Source organism: Aplysia californica, unplaced genomic scaffold (assembly GCF_000002075.1).
Source record: "Aplysia californica isolate F4 #8 unplaced genomic scaffold, AplCal3.0 scaffold00019, whole genome shotgun sequence".
In the NCBI taxonomy this organism is placed as follows: domain Eukaryota; kingdom Metazoa; phylum Mollusca; class Gastropoda; order Aplysiida; family Aplysiidae; genus Aplysia; species Aplysia californica.
Window position 1 is genome coordinate 301,911 of NW_004797289.1, and position 19,380 is coordinate 321,290.

Below are 19,380 nucleotides of genomic sequence, written 5' to 3' on the forward strand. Positions count from 1 at the left end.
GCTGGAATCAATAAACAAAAGAATTTGACTTATCCCAAGTTTACTGGTAATTGTACATGTTATCATGTAGAGGATGCAAAGGAAATGACTACATCTCCCATCATGGCACAACAGCTTTGCAGGACAGAGCTATTTTTATCCCATCATTTGATCAACATTATGTGTTACATTGTACATTTTGTATATATAATCCCAAAGGAAATCTGTGGGTGAGTGTCTGTGTATAGAAGTTTTTGTGTGTCTGGCCTTTATGCTGAAAATCGTGCTGTGAAAATGTAGCGTTGTTCGCGCTCTAGTCAAATGTTCGGAACTGCATAATGGAATGTATGGTAGTTGTTATATAAATTGTTTCAAATGTGCACTCTACTCTTTATCATGACTGATGATTTTGCTAATGCATTGTGTAATGAATTCTCACAATGAATGTCTTTAGGAACGCTGGACAGACATGGTCAAATTTTCATCGGCTGCTTTTTTGATGATTTCAAACCTGTACATTTTGTTATTGTAAACATCAAGACTGGACTATCATTCTCAAACATCATACCAATTACACTGCTTTATGTTACAAAGATGTATCTACCCTTCTTCTTGTTTTGGGTTATTCAAGTTTTTCTTAAGGGGTTATTCATGTCTGGCTTTTTGTTTCAATTCAAAGTATTTTTTGCTCAAGTTATGAGAGAAATATAATGTGAATAATCAAATTAAACTTAAACTGAAGTTTAGTGCACAAATCTATTGTGTGATTGTTTGTTTGTGAACTTTTTGCTATATGCTTATGCTTTTCCTTCCTGTTTTGTATTTTGTGTATACCGAGTTTTGTTTGATTTTTTTTCATTTTGTGGTTGGTTGGCGGGTGCTCTGGTGTGGTTTGCTTCTTCTTTCCTATCAAACATCTATCGTCCTTATCCCACCTTCTTCTTTTTTATGTTTGTTACTCTGTTGTAACACGTCTTATCTTCTGGCGCTCATATGAGAATGTAACATCACACCTGCTCTACTAAAACTAAAGCTTTTTTCATTTTCCTTCTCCTCATCTATTATCTATATGTATTTACCTTCGTCTGTGGTGATTTGGTTCTTAACTGTGAAAGCAAAAGACATGAATTCAGTTCCTTTGTGGGGAAATCTCTTCTATTTTAATTTGATTGTTCACCTCCATCTGTCTGTAGGAATGCCGTTTCCCACTCTGACCGGGCTGGCCTTGATACTGCAGGGTCAAGGTAGCCCACCTCCTAAATGATCAAACTTGTGTCAAACAGGATTTTATAATTGAGCAATCATTACCATCAATCTTTTTTTAGCTGAAAAAAACAACCCAAACCCACTTCAGGAATTTGTAAAACAGGGCCATGGTATACTTGATCAGCACAACACTTTAATTACATACACATCACTTGAATTGAAATTATTGATTTGGTTTAGTCTTATTATATAGATTTGCATGTCTACATTCCTTTTAAGGGGGTGTAGCTATGGTCAACACCCAAATGCTATAGTTTTTGGTCTAACGCTGGCTTTTCTGCATCAAAGGCGGTGACATGGTACAAAAAAGGGTACCAAGCAAAAAAATTCAAGATTTTAGCCATAATAATCTCAAGCCATCAAAAATAAAGGATTGATTCAGCATTTTTAAAACCAATTTTATATTTTGTCAATCATCAACACTCATCAAGATAGAAGCCTAATATTTGGCATGGTGAATACTGTTGGTAGGTAGAACAACCTTACAGAGCCAAATTTGAATTTTCTGTACGGACTTGTGAGCCTTACAGTCTTTATTATGCACTACATTCAGGTCTCCAATATTTTAAGATTTTGTAAAATAAAAAAGGCCTAAAACTCAAAATTTGTTCCATAAACAGCAAAAATGCTCCTGTAAGGTTATAGAGAAATGAGTATAAAAGATTGTGTCCAAATTTGAAACACTTCTGACAGTAACTTTCTGAGATCTGCTCAAAAAATGTTGCTACCTGGTCAGATAAACAATTCTGAGAAAACTGCAAAGAGAGATAATTTTTGGTGAAGATTTTCCTACATTACTACCTCTCTCAAATGCATTTTCCAGCTATTTCCAAGTTTGATAAGGAATCAGGCTTCTAAAGATGGATCCTTGATATTGATATCTATTAAGATACTTCAAAATCCGAAAACTGATATTTTTTCAAAATTTTTACTGATCTGACCAGTGGATCCCCTTAAACCAAATGTTTGTCCCGCCACAAGGGTACAGGAGAGTCTCAAAGCTAAAAAAGAAGAAGTGACAGTGCTGAGGACGATGAATGCTTGATAGGAAAGAAAAAGCAAACCACACCAGAGCACCCACTAAGGGGCATCCTACAAAATATTTCCATTCCATTTCTTTTTTTTCTTCTTCTTGGTCTTAAATTGAAAAATGACAAGGGGTCAAGTCATGGCTCTCATGTAGTCCTTTAACTTCCTCAGAACGTTGAAAAATAACTTGGGCGCTTGCAGAATGATAAAATACTCCAGTGTTACACAAGAACATAATATTCTACACAATCTGTGACACAAGAAAGAATGAAGTCTTTTGTCTTGTCTATAAACTCTTTATTTGTACATTGCTGCACATTTACAGGTGCATTTTGTACAGTCACTGCAAAAGAAAGACAAAAGGGAATCCCTCCATGCAAAACTGCTACCACACAATAACATCACTCCTGCAATGCTAAATACCATGAACACGTTACAACCTTCAATGGAATCTTAAGAAAAGTGGAAAAAACCTGAACGCCCTAACTAAAGGGGGGGCACTCAATTATTACATGTCGTTCCTCTCGCACAGAACATTCTCTTTTCCCACGGAGCCATGAAACAGAAAAGGGCGAAACAAGTGGAAGAATCAAGGCAGAGCTTTCCTGGGGTCTTGTTACGCACAGGACTTCATTGGGTCTGTGGGAGGAAGATACAGTGGATATTTCACAGGAACAGACCAAACACCACTGATTCTTCACAAAGTCTCTCCTCGTCTCATGGCAGTTTGGTGAACTTAACAACATAATAAAACTCCCTGACTGTCTTGTTTTGTGCTATAGGCATAGTGCATTAAGAAAGACATTCACATATTACGTATGCCAAATACCAACCCTTAAAAAACAAAAACATAGAGATGAAACCATGGGCTTCGGAAAATAGCATTAGCATGGTGGGGATTGAAAAGCGTAAGATTAATAAAATTATCCAAAAGTTTTCACTGTTGTGATTTGGCCACACACGAAACAGTCTCAGGCTGTCTGTTATGTCTGTTGAGTGTCTGCTCCTCTCTTGTTCTGACTAGGAGATAATAAATGCTGATTGGAGAGCATCCTCACACATATATGTATGACAAAGCATCAACGTACAGTGACACAATATTACACCAATACACAATATATTATATATATATATATTAGCTGATCCACTGCATCGTTGCATTGACAATGAATCCATTAAGTTCAAATTTTAAGAATTTTCAATTTTTACACCCTCCCAAAGCCTTAACAAAGATACACTTTTCAACATCACCAAAATGCAGTTTAATAATATGGCCAAGGCTTACAATTTTCTTGATTTTCATGATTCCTGACAGGAACTCAGGAACAATGCAACAAAAATTAGTTTTCTGTCTCTGTAAAAAGCACCGAAATGCACTTGCATCGCTTGCGACACTTACGATACGCTTACGTTAACAAGCAAACATTATCTCCATTTACAACTATCCACTTTTAGCAAAAAAGATGCCGACACCTCCACAGACACCAACATTACACTTTAAGTATAGACAAGAAATTTTCTGATAATATGACCCGCTATGCAATCAGAGGAGCAAAATGAAAGGATTATCCCTACATACATCCCCAGGAGACAAAACTGTGTGTGGTCTGTCCTCAACCTCATCAGACAGACCACCACCAAGTCTGTCCGATAGATCACTCCACAGTCTGTCAAGTTTGACAGCCCACAGATTAAAAACACAAAGAAGATGAAAAGGTGAAAAGGCAAATTCTGGCAAATAGGGCGCAATTTTTTTTAAAAACCCTATCCGTACGCCCTGGGGTCATTTTGTACCCCCAGGGTTGTATTCTTCACATTTTAGAATACTTTTAGTACGAAAATCTCTTTGAAACTTTCAGTATTTCTCAAAAAAATCATTTTGACACACTGCTGCTATGCAAAGCGTACGGATCGGATTAATGAGAAAATTTCCTCTTTGAAAGTGGTGGCACAGAGTTCTCCACGTCGTATGGATACGATAGTAAAACATGACGAACGGATAGGGTTAAATATGGCAAAAACCATAATCAATAATGTGAAATGGCAAGGAAAATTCTTCATAAACTCCAGACTTCACCAACATCATGGACATCACAGATGAGGCCAGGACAACTGACAACACAATCTCTGCGAGAAATAATAAATTTATGACTAAATAAAAAAGAGATTTTCTTACAACAGTCAATAATACTGCTTCTGTCAAAATGTTAGGAGTCAGGAAACTAAACATCTAGAAAACCAAACCTAACCCAATTTGAAATAACGATCTGGTCTGTTGCATGTTCCAAACAACACTTATGTATAAATATAAATACTTATGTCTGCATGTGTGTGTGTGTGTGTGAAAAATCATTAAGTTGGTGTTTTTAGTGTCCCCAACGATACAATTTAACAATTTAGATCATTTAGAATAGGTGGGTGTCAGGGCCAACCTGGGCTTAGACTACTTAGACTTAGAGGGAAACAGTATCCAAGGAGAAAAAGTTACTCCATACAAATTCTCCCCATATGAAAATCGAACTCAGGTCTCCTGTGAGCAATGGAAAGCAATTAACCGCTACACCACAGACACAGGTTGTGTGTGTGTGTGTGTTCATATGTGCAAACACACATTCAGATGTAGGAATCCACAAAACAGCCTCAGCTTTCCTTTAGGCAGAGACAGTTCAAATGTTTCCCGTTACACCCACAGCTTCTGTGCTGTTAATAAATAAATGGCTAGCCCAAAAAGCCCAACAACATCAACATTACAGTGGTTAAAGAGAAGATGATCCATGAAAGAAACAAGGGCACAAACAGATCCCTTGCCATTTGGATATGGCTGAAAAAGAATCCATTTCTTGTGACTGCAAAGACTTATCTTGTTAGATTCATGGAAGAAAACTGAAATCAAAATGCACAACAGCTGTGAATCACAAGTAAAATATACATCAGGAGCGAACAAATGTCACTAAAACGCAAAACAAAACGAAAAATGACCCCCACAAAACAAAACAAGATCTAAAACTTTAAGTTGTAAGTAGGCTAGCTGAACTGGAGCAGAGTCAACTAAATCCAAATGTTGACCATTATGTCATGTGATACCCACACCATACCATGTAAACCTTGGCGAAAATATTGTGCTGCACATGCATAGTCCAGGGAACGGACAGTCATTTTGACAGAAAGCAAAACAATATATTTTCCCTTCAATGAAAAGACTAAATGCAACAACAAAACCAAACGAAAGAGCTTAACATGTACATAATAATAGAAGGCACACATACACGCACATGATATATATTTACAATATAGATGTGATATATGGCAAATATGGACCAAATTTTTCTTACGACCAGATTGTATGTACTGTGTACTTCTCAACAAGAAAATCAAGAAAGATGAGCTATTGAAGCTGCTAGAGGTTGGATCATTTGAGAAAATTTTTTAAAAGTTGCATAAAAGCATGAACACAAAAAATCTACATTGTTTAGATTTCTTGTATTTAAGCTTTCATATATACAACTGTTTTTTGTGATATAAGCTCCAGAGAATAAGGCTTTGAGGTAAATGAGCAAAACACATCTCTTTGTCGTCACAAATTCAGAAATAAAACAAAACGTAGGGAAAAAAGAGTGAGCATACACGTCTATCACTTCTACATTAAGCGTCTCCTTCCTACCATTATTCTCTAGTAGGAAAAAAATGTAACTGAAGACTACAACAACCCCTTCAATGAGCTACAATATGTCATAATTTTAAGTGAGAAGTACAAAAATCCTTCTTCTTTTTTTCCTTCAAATACCAGACCTCAAACAGACACCAGTGATCATGGTGATGGTTACACACTCATTTCACTGCTGTGATAATTTTACATAGATCAAAATTGCAGGATAAGCGGAAATGAGATCTAGCATGGGGGCGTGTCCCTCGCAGAGTTTTGTTTAATGTGTACACAACACACGTTTACAAATCTTGTAATTTCGAGTTTTCACTAGCCTTCCTCATCCCCTTGCCTCAGACAGGAGTTACTCAATGATGGCTGATAAAAGCTTCAATACAAATGTATTGACAAATCAGTTTGTGAACTCACAACAATATTTGCCACTCACGGGCACCTTCGGTCCTGATCATCAGTTTTTCACACTGACATACACACATAAACACCCACACACACACACACTGAGCTAAAAATGAGAAGACCCTTGGTCAATACAATGTGTCCAGCAACTCCTTTAGTCTGTGACGTGGGACAAACGAAGCCGCTACTGTTGCACTGCTTCCATTTATAAAACAGAAAACTCCTCCCACTAGCTGAACTAAGAAAGTTAATATTTAGAGCAATGTAGCACACACAAATATTATGACAGAAGTAATATATATATACCTTGGAGGACTGCATACGTTTGAAGGAGCATTGAAATAAAAAGCACATCTTTGTCAAGGCACTCACATGAGCGCATAACTTATAAGGCTACCTCACAGAAGATGACCTCACATCCACAAATACATACACAGACGCACACACAGACGCATACACATATGGCTTGTGGTTTTCCCTGAGAGCTGAAAGTGGAGAAGACATCACCATAACCTTTTATTCAGTCTCAGCCACAGAAAAGTCAGTCGTTACAATGTACATATAATGTATATAAACACAAATAAAAAGTAACCCATCAACATCCACAGACACACAGAAATATTTGACATAACCCATTGCCAATGTAAAAAAAGAAAAAAAAGGGTAGAAAAATGACACCATTATCAATGTGTGCAAGTCTTATTGTGCAAGAGAGTACCGAACGAATACATGACTGTTAAAAAGCATCATGCATCAATATTATGACCAAAGAAGATACTCAAAGACCAAAAAGAAACACACTCAGAACATTGATAAGAGCATGGATATCTGCAGCTGCTACTGAAGGAATGATTGTTTGTATGCTGAACATTTCATGATGTCCAAGCACAGGAAATCATGATCAAGACACATAAACATTGGTCATTTATATACAGCAGAAGAAAATCTTTATGAAAGAAAGGAATAGCAAATCTACTCTGTTATACTCTTGGCATCAGGACTGCTTAGATATAACACAAATGAAAATGTCGGCGTGATGCACCCGAACCACGGTTTAAGTAGCTGGGGATCTTGTACAGAGGAGACGTCCTAGGAAGACGTGTGTTCAATAGGCCCTACTTGTTACTTGTGCACAAGCCCAAGTCTTTTGATAACAAGGGAATTCACTAACCTTAATCCGCACGATTTTGCAGTTACAGTCCTATTGCCATTTTGGTACAGTTTAACTCCAAATGTCCTTCAACTGTCTCAAATTTTGGAGCCATGCTGAATTGGTTTTTGCGTCAGAACACAAGGTCATACCTGTAGCACATGCTGGTCGGTTGCTACATTGTGGAAGTTAAGGTTGGTAATACAGGCAAACATACTGTAAGGAAACATTTAGCAAAATAATTAGCAGCATCATTTACCCTCGAACAGGGCAAAGAAAGTCAGTGGGCTGAGGTAGGGAACAGGTTTGTCAGGCCTCAGTACTGAGACCTTCGTGCTTTCCTACATTCTGCACATACTCCACAGAAATAGTCAAAATGAGAGACAGCCTTTTCAAATCTCTACCTCGTCTGGATTGAGTTTTTCTCATTTGATTGAACATTATTTGTGCTTACAATTCAATAAGCAATAAGTGAGATGGACAAAGATAAAGAAAGGAGATTCACCACCTCAGAATAATGGATGCATGCAAGTCCAGACTTTTCACAAAATAAAGGCAAACACACTACCATGCTTCTAAAGGTGCCTTCCTCCCCATGTAAATTCTCAAGTAAGGACGTGACGTTAAATTTCAAAGAGGACAAAAATCCTCCAAATGAATGGAATGACAGTTACAACCATCATTCAAAGGTCCTTATAAATCTATCTCACAACCACTCCGATGCAAAAATTTTAAATCCCTTCCCCATCTCCATCTATCTGTGATTTCAAAAATTATTTTCAGTTAATCATCACAATTACAGCTTTGTTTCTTGGGCATATTCATAAAAGCATGCTGTTATTGATTCAGTTGCTTAAACTGACACAATCATGATTGCACTAATAAGAAAGAAAGCAATAGAACATGTAAACATAAGTAAGAGCAATACTTAAGATATGGGGCATGTGGGTAGGGCACAGCACTTTAAGGCAAGTAGGGGACACCAGACAGAAGTTTTAAAAAATGTACTCAATACAGTTCTTGACCATGCATGCACATACATACACACAGTAAGCAATTACGCACATCAGATATTCAATCATGTCATCAACTCATTGCTCACAATTTGTTCATCAGTCAGATGATAACAAAATTTGTACAAGTTCTGCACTAGACAAAACAGTAACTGCATACTTAAGACAGGTGAGCAGACAAGCAAGAAGAAGCAAAAAGACAATGGTCATCAGTGAAGATATACAAAATTCTTCATAAAATCTCATACGTGGGGAAAAATTCAAAATTTATACAGTCAATGTGGTTTTTTTTAAATAAAAGGATTTGTCCTTTTTTGGCAGAATCTCTTTGTATGTCACACACCTCACCAATAATCCTCTTGTCCTGCCATCATTGGAGTCCCCTGGGACATTCAGGGTCAATGAGTGCAGCTCTGTAGTCAAAATCCAAGTCGACGTAAAGAACTAAAAAGTTCTCTTCAAAGCATGAGTGATTTATTAAATATAATTAGTTTTTCAAGAAGGAATTTATTTCCCAGACAAGGAAATCTTTGGACCATCCAGAGGTGCCTTCAGTGCCCTGAGGATAATGCTGGTAATGTACACGTCAGCTGTCTGTAGATAGATTAACCCTTGAACATCCAATAGTCATGCGGGAACATCACATCAGTGCCCAATATCTCCTGCACTAGCATACAAGAAGGTCACGAAGGTGATACAGAAAAAGAAAAAAAATTAGGGATATCCTCGAGGGGCAAAAGCCAAATCTTTTGAAAGGTAAAAAAGTCAGCAGGGATGAACAGTGTTCACGATCACCATTCCCATAGTGAGCTGTGCACACAATCCCCCATTCTTATAGTGAGCTGTGCACACCACCACCACTCGCATAGTGATCCCTGCACCAGATCACCACTCGCCGTCATCGTCAGAGTCTTCCTCCTCCAGGGTTTGAGCTCGCTCATCGAAAAGATTCTTAGCATACTTTATCTCTTGAGTCACCTGAGGAGAGGAGAAAACCAAAATTACGGTGAACAAGACCAACTTGTCTAACGAGGAGATGAAAACATAAAAAAACCACCAAACAAAGACATCTTGTCTTATGAGGAGATGGGAAAATATAAAGTCTGAGCTTAACAATTATATGGGTTTAACATCATGTACACAACTAGAATGTTTTTTCATGATGTTCCGTATGAAACAACACAAGATTTTCAAATGGCATGGGAGTTACTGTCACTTATACTATCTTACTTTTATTTTTACTTTTTCCTTCCTCTGGTATCCTTAGGATGTCAAGGGGAGGTGCAGGTTTCGGTCCTGTGCTAGGTGTGTAGTGTCTGTGATAGATATGTTAGATATGTTATGTTGTTCCAGGACCTTTTTAACCGCGTCCAGCCAGGTCTTTCTTGGTTTCCCTCTTGATTTGAAGCCCGATTTTCGAGTGTTGTAAGCTCTAGTCGCTAGTTGATTTTCGGGCATTCTGGTTAGATGTCCAAACCATATGACTCTTTGACGCTCTATGAATTTTATTACTGGTGGTATTCCGGTCTGTAGTCGTATGGTTTCGTTTCTTATGCAGTCTCTGCTGGTGACGATGATGGTTTTGCGGAGACACCTCATTCCGCATGCTTTGATTTTTCTTTCTTGTGCCTTGTTTAGAGACCATGTTTGGCACAGGTATGTTAAAGTTGGTATGAAGATGCTATTGATGAGCTGGGATTTCACTTCAGTTGGGATGTTCTTGAGACTGAGCAGGGGTACTAGCTGGTAGGTCACTGCATTTGCCTTCACAGTTCTTGTATCTATTTCTTTGTCCAAACGCCCATCTTGTATGAAGATGCTTCCCAAATATTTAAATTCCTCTACTTGTAGGGGTTGTGTTCCATCAATAAGGATGCAGAGTTTCCATGAGTTTCTGCTGACCTTCATAACTTCTGTTTTTGAAATGGAGATTTTCATGTTTAGGTGTTTAACTTGTATTACCACTGAGGGCAAATCAAACAGCTAAATCCACTCATTTCGCCCAACTTACTTGCATTTATGAAGGGCCTGTGCGCTGGACAAGGCTAGTCTACAAGAACAGATGTAGCAAGTATAGTATGAACTACACAAGCCCACATCTTATGTTTCCAGGTTTTCAAAAAGATATAAAATGTCCCTAAGGATATAAAAAGTTAAATGTCCTTTAATCTGGAAAAAATCCCCCATAAAAAACAAAAACAATTAGAGTTGTTAAATATTGAGAAGAAAACATGAACAAAATGAAGCAAGGTGACAAGAAAATTTAAAATTCAAATTACAAAAAGATGTGCAAAGGCCATTTTTGAGCATGTAAAAGTGAATAAATCATGTTTCTAGTTTCATTTGAGGTATAAGCAACAAAGAATGTGAAAATAGAAAACAGATCTTGACAAACAAAGCTATTGGTCTGACCTCAGAGCCCTGAAAATAAAGCCTAACAAGGGCCGCTCGCTGTCCAACAAAGAATTAGATTATTTTCTCTCCTCTCATGTTTCCTATCCCTCAAATATTCTAGTAAAGCATCTTAGGTAAAACCTAAGGAAAATTTCATTTTGGCGTGTTAAGTATTTTGGGCATTCTGTGCGTCTAAAGTGAGTGCGTTAACTTATGTAAGTTATGAGCTATTTTTTACCCCAGCTCGAGGCAAGCCAGGTGGGTACAAGTGAATCACTCTCTCCCCCCCCCCAAGAAAAACCAACAGAAAACTGAACTCACTCCCTTACTAACAATGCGTCCATAGACCCCCCCCCAAGGTAAAAAGGGCTGATCTCAGATTGTATAATATTAACTCTTTATCTCCTGCGGCTTGTTGTCGCAACCACTGTGCCGATGAGCCGAGTAGCTCAGGCGCATTTCCTTACGACGACTTTGACATCAAACTAATTTTCGGCAGTTGCCAAAAACAGTTCTCTTTTATCAGTATTTCATTCATTAGATCAAGAACTATCGAAATAGGTTTACTTGTTTTGATTTAATCACCAATTTAGTGATAATTTTGTCATTTTTAGATTTAGTACCAAAAACTGGCCCCAGCAAGTGGGTTTACCCCCCCCCCCCCCCCCCCCCCCTGAAATAAAGAGTTAAGCAAAAATGCTAGATACTTCCCTTTTTAAGAAAAATCCAAATCACATATACACTCAAGCTGCAGCAGTAGCATTGGTTATAGACCTACCTTTTGGGCAATAGTCTGTTTCTCACACCGGACACGTGGTCTGTTGAGGCTGGTGCTGGAGTGGTCACTGTTCACACTTGTCTTACGGGTCAGCTCCACGTAATACTTTCCCTCTGGGAATGACACCACATCAAAGGTCACTAATGGTCATATCAACGCGTCAAAAGTCACTTATGGTCAAATCAACAGGTCAAAAGTCACTTATGGTCAAAGCAACACAACTATCACTATGCGTTGTTGGGCGAGATTAGAAAGACACCAATGTTCTTTATACAATATCTGAAATCCAGTCCCCGTCCATTTGTACTATAATTAACTTTCATTTTATTGTTTTGTTGGGGGGTTTTTTTTCAGGATTTAGTGGATAGGTAACAGTAAAGTATCAAATTTCGCAACAAGTTCTTCGAGTTGAATTTAATACTATCAGAGTCAGCAATGCCTTCTTCTACTGCTGTTTAGCATAAAGCAAGCAAGCACACATCCCATGCTCTTGATAATCCACCAATCTCTGTCAGCAAATAATTCCAGCATGTGAAAAGTCCTTGGCATGGAGACATTGGTTTATTATCATTCACATAAAGGGAGAACAACTAAATAGAAAGCTGCAAAAGATGGACATACGCATGTACATAAAGGTGTCTTCACACCCCCATCTATACAATTTAGATCATTTCAATTTAGATACTGACTCGGCCTTTAATATATTTATCTTAGCTAAGGCATGTTCTTATTTCGTATTTATGGTGGCAGTGGCATGTTCTCATTTATTCTGCTCATAACTTTATGAGATAGTTTAGTTTTACTAAACATTTTACGGCAATTGCAACACAATAAGGCCATATAAGTGCCAAAGATTAGAAGTGTTACAAGAGAGTAACAAACACATAAAAAAGGAGGAGAGATCAGGACGATAAATGTTTGATAAGAAAGAAGGAGCAAACCAGATCAGAGCACTCACCAAACAATCACTTTGTGAGACAGTGCGTAGTAAACACATTAGGAAGCTTATATATTGCAAGCCCATACACCAATCAGTTAAGAGACCACTTTCAACCAACTGCCAACACATACAATAATACATGTCCCAGGCACAAGAGTGGTGATGAAAACTCCCGGCTCCTTCTTACTGCTGTCTTTCAGCCACACCCCTGATCTTAGGGAAGGTAAGATCAAACACCTAGCCATCTCGGATAAGGGAGAAAAAATCACCAAGGTTCCATGTGCAAGTTGCGCACGTTAAAGATCCCTATGAGGTCCAAAAATTGATAAGAGTAGGTTTCGGCCACCACCCGCGCAAAATTAAAAATTGGTTCCTACCATAATTGAAAATGCTCAGTAGGCACTAATATGACCTTATGCAGTTGTGAGCCTTGTAAAACATTTACAATAACAAAAACAAAAAACCCCCCCAAAAAACAACCAAAAAAAGGAGATGACAACCCACCCAGTAAAGTACTAGAACACTGCAGAATGTCAGAGTGTTTTATGCTGAGGACCACGTTCTCCGCACTTGCACGTCGCTTGTTCAAGAAGAAGACCTGGCGACTGGAGATGAGCACGTGCATGTTTCCCTCGCCACTCATGTCTGAGCGCAGCTGTTCCATCACGATGAGGCTGTGGAGAGAAAAATCCACGGTAAGAGAGGGCAGGAAGCCGGGGCCATCCTGGCACACTCATTCGCATCAATCATGTTTGATCTACATCTTCTTCTTCTTCATCTTCTTTTTCTTCTCTTCTTCCTCTTTTTCTGGTGCCAGATCTGAAACAGATATCGGTGACCCTGATTTGCCACTCATTTCTGTTTGGGTGCTCTAAAAAAAAAATAACACAAAAAACCCTATATTATTCAGGTCTTTTCCCATCATCCATCTGTTCAATTTCTTTTAAGTAAATATGTCATGACGCAGTGGAACCAGGCGTTCGTCAATTTTTGGGCATATGGAGCTATTGGTGTCATCTAAAAGCTTATTCATTTGCCTTGCTTTCAAAGAAAAAAATGTCCATTTATCTTAAATAGAAGTGGAGATATTTGCGATTGAAGGAAGTGGGGTTGCCTGGTTTCAGAAGTAAAATAAGTGAGAAAATGGCCGCCAAAGTTTGGTAACTTCAAGAGCATAAGAGTCCTTGAAAACTGAAAATTACATATTCTGTGCCTTTAAACAAGGGTTTTCAGTAAAATTTATATGGAAATGTGTTTTCATATGAACATAAAAAGTGTTTAGCCAAAAAACAAAATTTCGATAAAACTGGTGCAAAAATGCCTTTCTTTGATTTCATTACTTTGATGAGCGCCTGATTTCACCACGATGCCTCACATATTATTTCTAAGAGCCAAAGCACAAGTGACCACTATGTTTTCCCCAAAATCAGGTTTGTACAAAAGTGTGTGTGTGAGAGAAAAAGGGAGAAAGAAAGTGTTAAATATGTGATAAAGTGCATAACTGTGTGTGTCTGTGAGGGAGGAAGGGGGGGGGGGAGGAGAGAGAGAGAGAGAGAGAGAGAGAGAGAGAGAGAGAGAGAGAGAGAGAGAGAGAGAGAGAGAGAGAGAGAGAGAGAGAGAGAGAGAGAGAAAGAGAGAGAGACAGACAGACAGACAGACAGACACACACACAGAAAGAAAAAGAGAAAGAGTATGTGTTTGTGCATGTGTGTATAAGTGTATATGCATATGAGAGAGATATTACCATGTGAGAGAGAATGAGATGAGAAAGTGCATATCGACTGCTCAGTGTAAGACTCCGCCAGGCGTCACTTTTCAAAGTGGCAAATGGTAGAATCTTCCACTGAGCAGTATGTTTAAGTGTGTGTGTGTGAGTGCATAAGTGAGCACATCTTCCACTCACTGCTCGGAGAAGTCGTTGCCATTCAGCTCGTACAGAACCGTCTGCGAGTCCGCCTGGGCCTGAGAGTAAGCCTCGAGAAGACCGCCCGGCCCGTGTGTGCAACGCGGGAGTCTCAGTCGGGCCGGCCCACGGTGGGAGGTCCGCGTGCTGCTGTCCCGAAGGGCGCTGGCCAGGCCGGAGGTCAGGTCAAGGACACCAGACACTGGTTTTGTCACTGTGCCAAGTACTCCCTTACCCACACCTTTGATGAGACCCTAAAAAAAAATCAAATCACTCATGAGAGACTTACAGGACCATAGGACCAACAACCAAAAGCTTTATCCCCCACGAGACAAGAAACTAAATCCTTTATTAACATGTACAAGAAATTAACAAGGGTACAGGGTGCAACTATAGTCAGAGCTTTTACAATGAGAAATAACAAATGCTAACCATCCCTTAAAGAAATTTAAAATTGAACATTCAATAACGTAAGAATAGTAGTATCTAAAATGCTTATGAATCTCACATATAGGAAAGAACCTATTCCAAGAATACTCACTCAAACAAAAAAATTAATGTGACACTAAACTAGACTTATCCAGAGAAGATAAAGCACAACTGAGAAGAAATGGACATTGCAAAACTTGTATTCAAATGTTTGCAACCAAATCTGCATCATAATCATGTTCAAGAAACCAGGTCTACGATTAAAAAATCCAAACATAATAGGATATAAAAATATATACATAAAAAGTATAGCTAAACATTGAATGTAAAGGTTCCTACATCCTGAAAAGTTAAGAAATTCACTCAAAGGAAGAGAAAACAAATTAGAAATGCAGCAACAGGATACAAAAAGCAATGTTTCTTTTAATTTGTAAATTAAGTTTTCCTAAGTAGTGCCGGTTTCCAAATGATGCTAACCACAAAGAACACAAAACATCACTTCACTTGCGGCTGTAGTGTAATAGTCATGCTCTTTGTCATTGCATGCAAAAGACTACAGAGACTAACAAAAAATCGTAAGATTATACTGACCCCGAACCCTTCGTTCTGCGCCCCGGTGATACTCTGCGACAGGAGCGAGGTGACCCCGCCAAAGATGCCGTGGCCAAAGCCGCGTATCCCGGCCACCAGGTGGTCACTGCTGCTGCCTGTGGTCACGTTACGTAGAGCCTCCCGTCGGCGATTGTGGTCGTCGTCCAGACCCACTGTGCTGATCCCGTCAGACAGAGAGCTCACCACCTGTTAAAGTTCGGTTTTTGTAAGAGTTTTATGGCACTTGCAACACAATTAGGTCACATAAATGCTGAAGATTACAGGTGTTGCAAGAAAGTAACAAATACAAAAAAGAAGGAGAGATAAAGATGATAGGTGTTTGATAGAAAAGAAAGAGCAAACCATACCAGAGCACACTACCCACTCACAACCTGTGAGGTGGAGAGTGGGTGCGACAGGAAGAAGATAGCAGTCGTGTTTTTGTATAGGAGTAAAACTAGACAGCAATATTCCATGAGGCCTTTAAAACACTACAGTTTAACAACATATAACATTCCAGAGAGAAAATAAATACTTTCCAATGAAAAAAAGAGGGGATCAGATTTCAACTCTTTAGTTTAGTTTAGTGAGAGTTTTACGGCGCTTGCAACTGCATTAGTAAACTATTTGGTTGTAAACTTGAAAACTTTCTCAAAATCATCAAAATGGGACTTGGCCATTTTCTCCCCTGTAGTTTTCATTTTCATATTCCAAACCATGAGTAACAAGCATTACCTTAGCTGTAGAATTAGAGACTCCGTGAGTGACATTCTTCAACAGTCCACTGACGTTCCCGTCCTTGACAAAGCCAGCGATGCCCTCTGTGATGTCATTGACCAGACCCAAGGGGTTGCCCAAGAAGTCCACAGAGCCCAGGATCTTAGCTGCCTGGCTGATCAACTCCTGTACGGGTGAGGTAGAACAAACGAGAGATAAGATACAGATAAGACAATAGTTGAGAAATACATTCAAAAGAGCAGCGTCAAAAGACACCAAAAAAAAAGAGATAGTGAGAGAGGAGAGGGATTTTTTTTTTAAATCAACATGTCTTAACAAAGGGAAAAGAAGTCATGATGATCTAAACTCTAAACATTTCCAACTATTAGTGAGAAAAAAGGCACAATACAAAATCTACAAGGGAAATACTGGCTTTTTAAAGTCCAGCCCAAAATTGATATGATAAAAACATGTCACCTTTGAATTTACTATATTTGTTAGTATATCATTTCAGAGATTGGTTCAATAATAGGAATGCAAGCGCAGTTGTCACCTCTCTGTAGTGGTTCATGATCTCACTGATGAGGAAAGGCCCCGTCTCAAACACATGATGTTGTTCAAAAGGATCTGTGGCAGACATGGAAGAAATACATTACATGAACCATGAATTCCAAGACAAAGTGTTACAGGCTTATAACATCTGAGTAAGGGACATCCTTATCAAGCAAAGGGCTTCTGACTTAAAATAAGAAAGAAAAAAAATGAAATTCATTCCTGCCTTCATCAGATAAGATGTTATATTCTTAGGCTAAGTGTGTAATGTCATTTTCTCTTATTCCTCCAGCAACAAATGGACACTTGACAGTCAATAAAAGCAAAATATGTGAATGGTAGCAGTATATACCAAAGGGGATGCAATACGTGCCATTGGGATACTGAAATGGTAAATCTGAAAAAAAGAAGTAAAGTCAAGGGGGTTATGGTGAGTCTTAAAGGGGATGCATTTAAAAACACACACCCCTGTAATTCCATTCTTGCCCTGCCTTGCCCCCCCCTTGTCACTTGTAACAACCTTTTCCCCCATTCCTCCCACACTCACGCATGTCTATGTTGGCCTGCTCAAAGGCTATGATGGTCATGGGCATCGCATTCTTGATGGTCTTCAGGTCAGGAGTCAACTTGCTGGAGGTCACCATGCTCAACGTCACCCGATTGACAGCCAGTCTTATGTTCCCAAAATAGTAACGGGTGGACTGGATAGATGTGACCGCAGACAGAGCTCTGAAATGAAGAAATGTCAGGCTTGACCACTTGGGAAGCCATAGAAAAAAGTTGGCATTTGTTGGAGCAGTTGTCCTAGAAATGTTTTACCAAAAAGGCAGCACCAAAATGCAATGCATGAAAAAGGAGGAATAAAAAAACCCGACTGTACAGCCTGAAAACTTCAGAGGCAATACAAAAAGTTGGTTACACCAAAGGTCGTCTGAGCGATGAAAATGTGGGCGAGTAATTCTAAAAGGACTTATCACATCCCAGAAAAAAATTTACAAAAGGTTATCGTCATCAATTAAATTTAACATGAAAAGTCTATCAGTCTCTTGTTTATTTTGGAATTCAACTCAACCAGTTCAAACTGTTGCCTTCCACAAATTAGACACTTAGAAATCCTATACAATGGAAGAAACACATTTCTGGTGTTACTGCCAACAAAGGAGGCTATCGTCAACACTATACACTAAGCCACGTAATTGTCCTTATATCTTTCTCATGAAATACATATTTCTCATAATAAAATAACTACTGATTACTCAAAAGTTGGCTCGGCGTGTTTTACAAAGTCCTATTACTGCATTACAAATTCAGCGAAAAAGCAGCTGTGCCCAGTAGTCAGTCTAAGATGACCCCAATGACCTCTGACCTGTGTGTATCATAGGTCTCATCAGGTTTCTGAACTGTCCTCTCATCCTTGCCCATCCCTGACAACTGCAGCAATTTCCACAGCAGCTGTTCCTCAATGTGCAAAGTCATTCGTTTCGTGGCGATGGACAGATGCTGGCAAAAGAAAGAACATAAGGATTAAAAAAAATTTTTTTTATCTTACTCACTCTCCAGGAGGTTTGTAAGTTGCTGCAGAAGGAACAACATAACAATGTGTTGGGTTTGGGTTTTTTTTTTACATCTGTGGAAATGTGTATAAGTGCTGCTGAAAAAGAAAAGCAATTTTTTAAAAATAAAAATTTTTAAAAGTGTCCCACTCGAGAATTGAAATCCCATTTTCTGAGAACAATAGGAAAGAGCTTAACAGTTACCCCAAGGATGATGGTGCCATTACTATAAGTGCCCTTGTTATTTATAATAATACTGAAAAATACTATTCAAGGAAAGGATCACCCAACAGAACAAGCATAGCTTACAGCACAGGCTGAGAGCCTTAACAAGCAGACCCTAAAGGGAAAAAAACCAACCTCAAAAGAAAAAAAAAAACAACCCCACCAACAACATCTTAGTTTTAGTAATTTTTTAGCTTTAGTAAAAGTTTTACGGCACTTTCAACACAATAAGGTCATATAAATGCCGAAGAATAGATTATGTGTTACAAGAGAGTAACATACACAAAAAAAGAAGGACGAAAGATATGTACGACAGATGGTTTTTTAAAAAAAGTTTTAGTAGAGTTTTACTGCGCTCGCAACTGTATAAGATCATGTGAACGCCAGAAGATTAGAGGTGTTACAAGAGAGTAACAAACATAAAAAAGAAGAAGGGGAGATAAGTACGATAGATGTTTGATAGGAAAGAAGAAGCAAACCACACCAGAGCACCCGTCAACCACCCACGACCAGATGTTTGATAGAAAAGAAGAAGCAAACCACACCAGAGCACACGCCAACCACCCACGACCAGATGTTTGATAGAAAAGAAGGAGCAAACCACACCAGCAGAGCACACGCCAACCACCCATGACCAGATGTTTGATAGAAAAGAAGGAGCAGACCACACCAGAGCACACACCAACCACCCACGACCAGATGTTTGATAGAAAAGAAGAAGCAAACCACACCAGAGCACACACCAACCACCCATGACCAGATGTTTGATAGAAAAGAAGAAGCAAACCACACCAGAGCACA

General features: G+C 38.8%; 1 protein-coding gene across 1 annotated transcript in view; it reads right to left on the reverse strand.

Annotated features, from left to right (window-relative positions):
• Positions 1-4,975: 4,975 nt before the first annotated feature.
• LOC101853365 (vacuolar protein sorting-associated protein 13D) overlaps positions 4,976-19,380 on the reverse strand; it is a gene marked incomplete in the record, with an annotated part of 111,492 nt that continues 97,087 nt past the window's right edge. Inside the window, 9 exon segments of the mRNA XM_035971752.1 lie at positions 4,976-9,475; positions 11,670-11,782; positions 13,114-13,283; positions 14,513-14,766; positions 15,533-15,739; positions 16,268-16,435; positions 16,803-16,876; positions 17,349-17,530; positions 18,168-18,301. Of these exon segments, the coding sequence (XP_035827645.1) occupies positions 9,383-9,475; positions 11,670-11,782; positions 13,114-13,283; positions 14,513-14,766; positions 15,533-15,739; positions 16,268-16,435; positions 16,803-16,876; positions 17,349-17,530; positions 18,168-18,301 (1,395 nt within the window).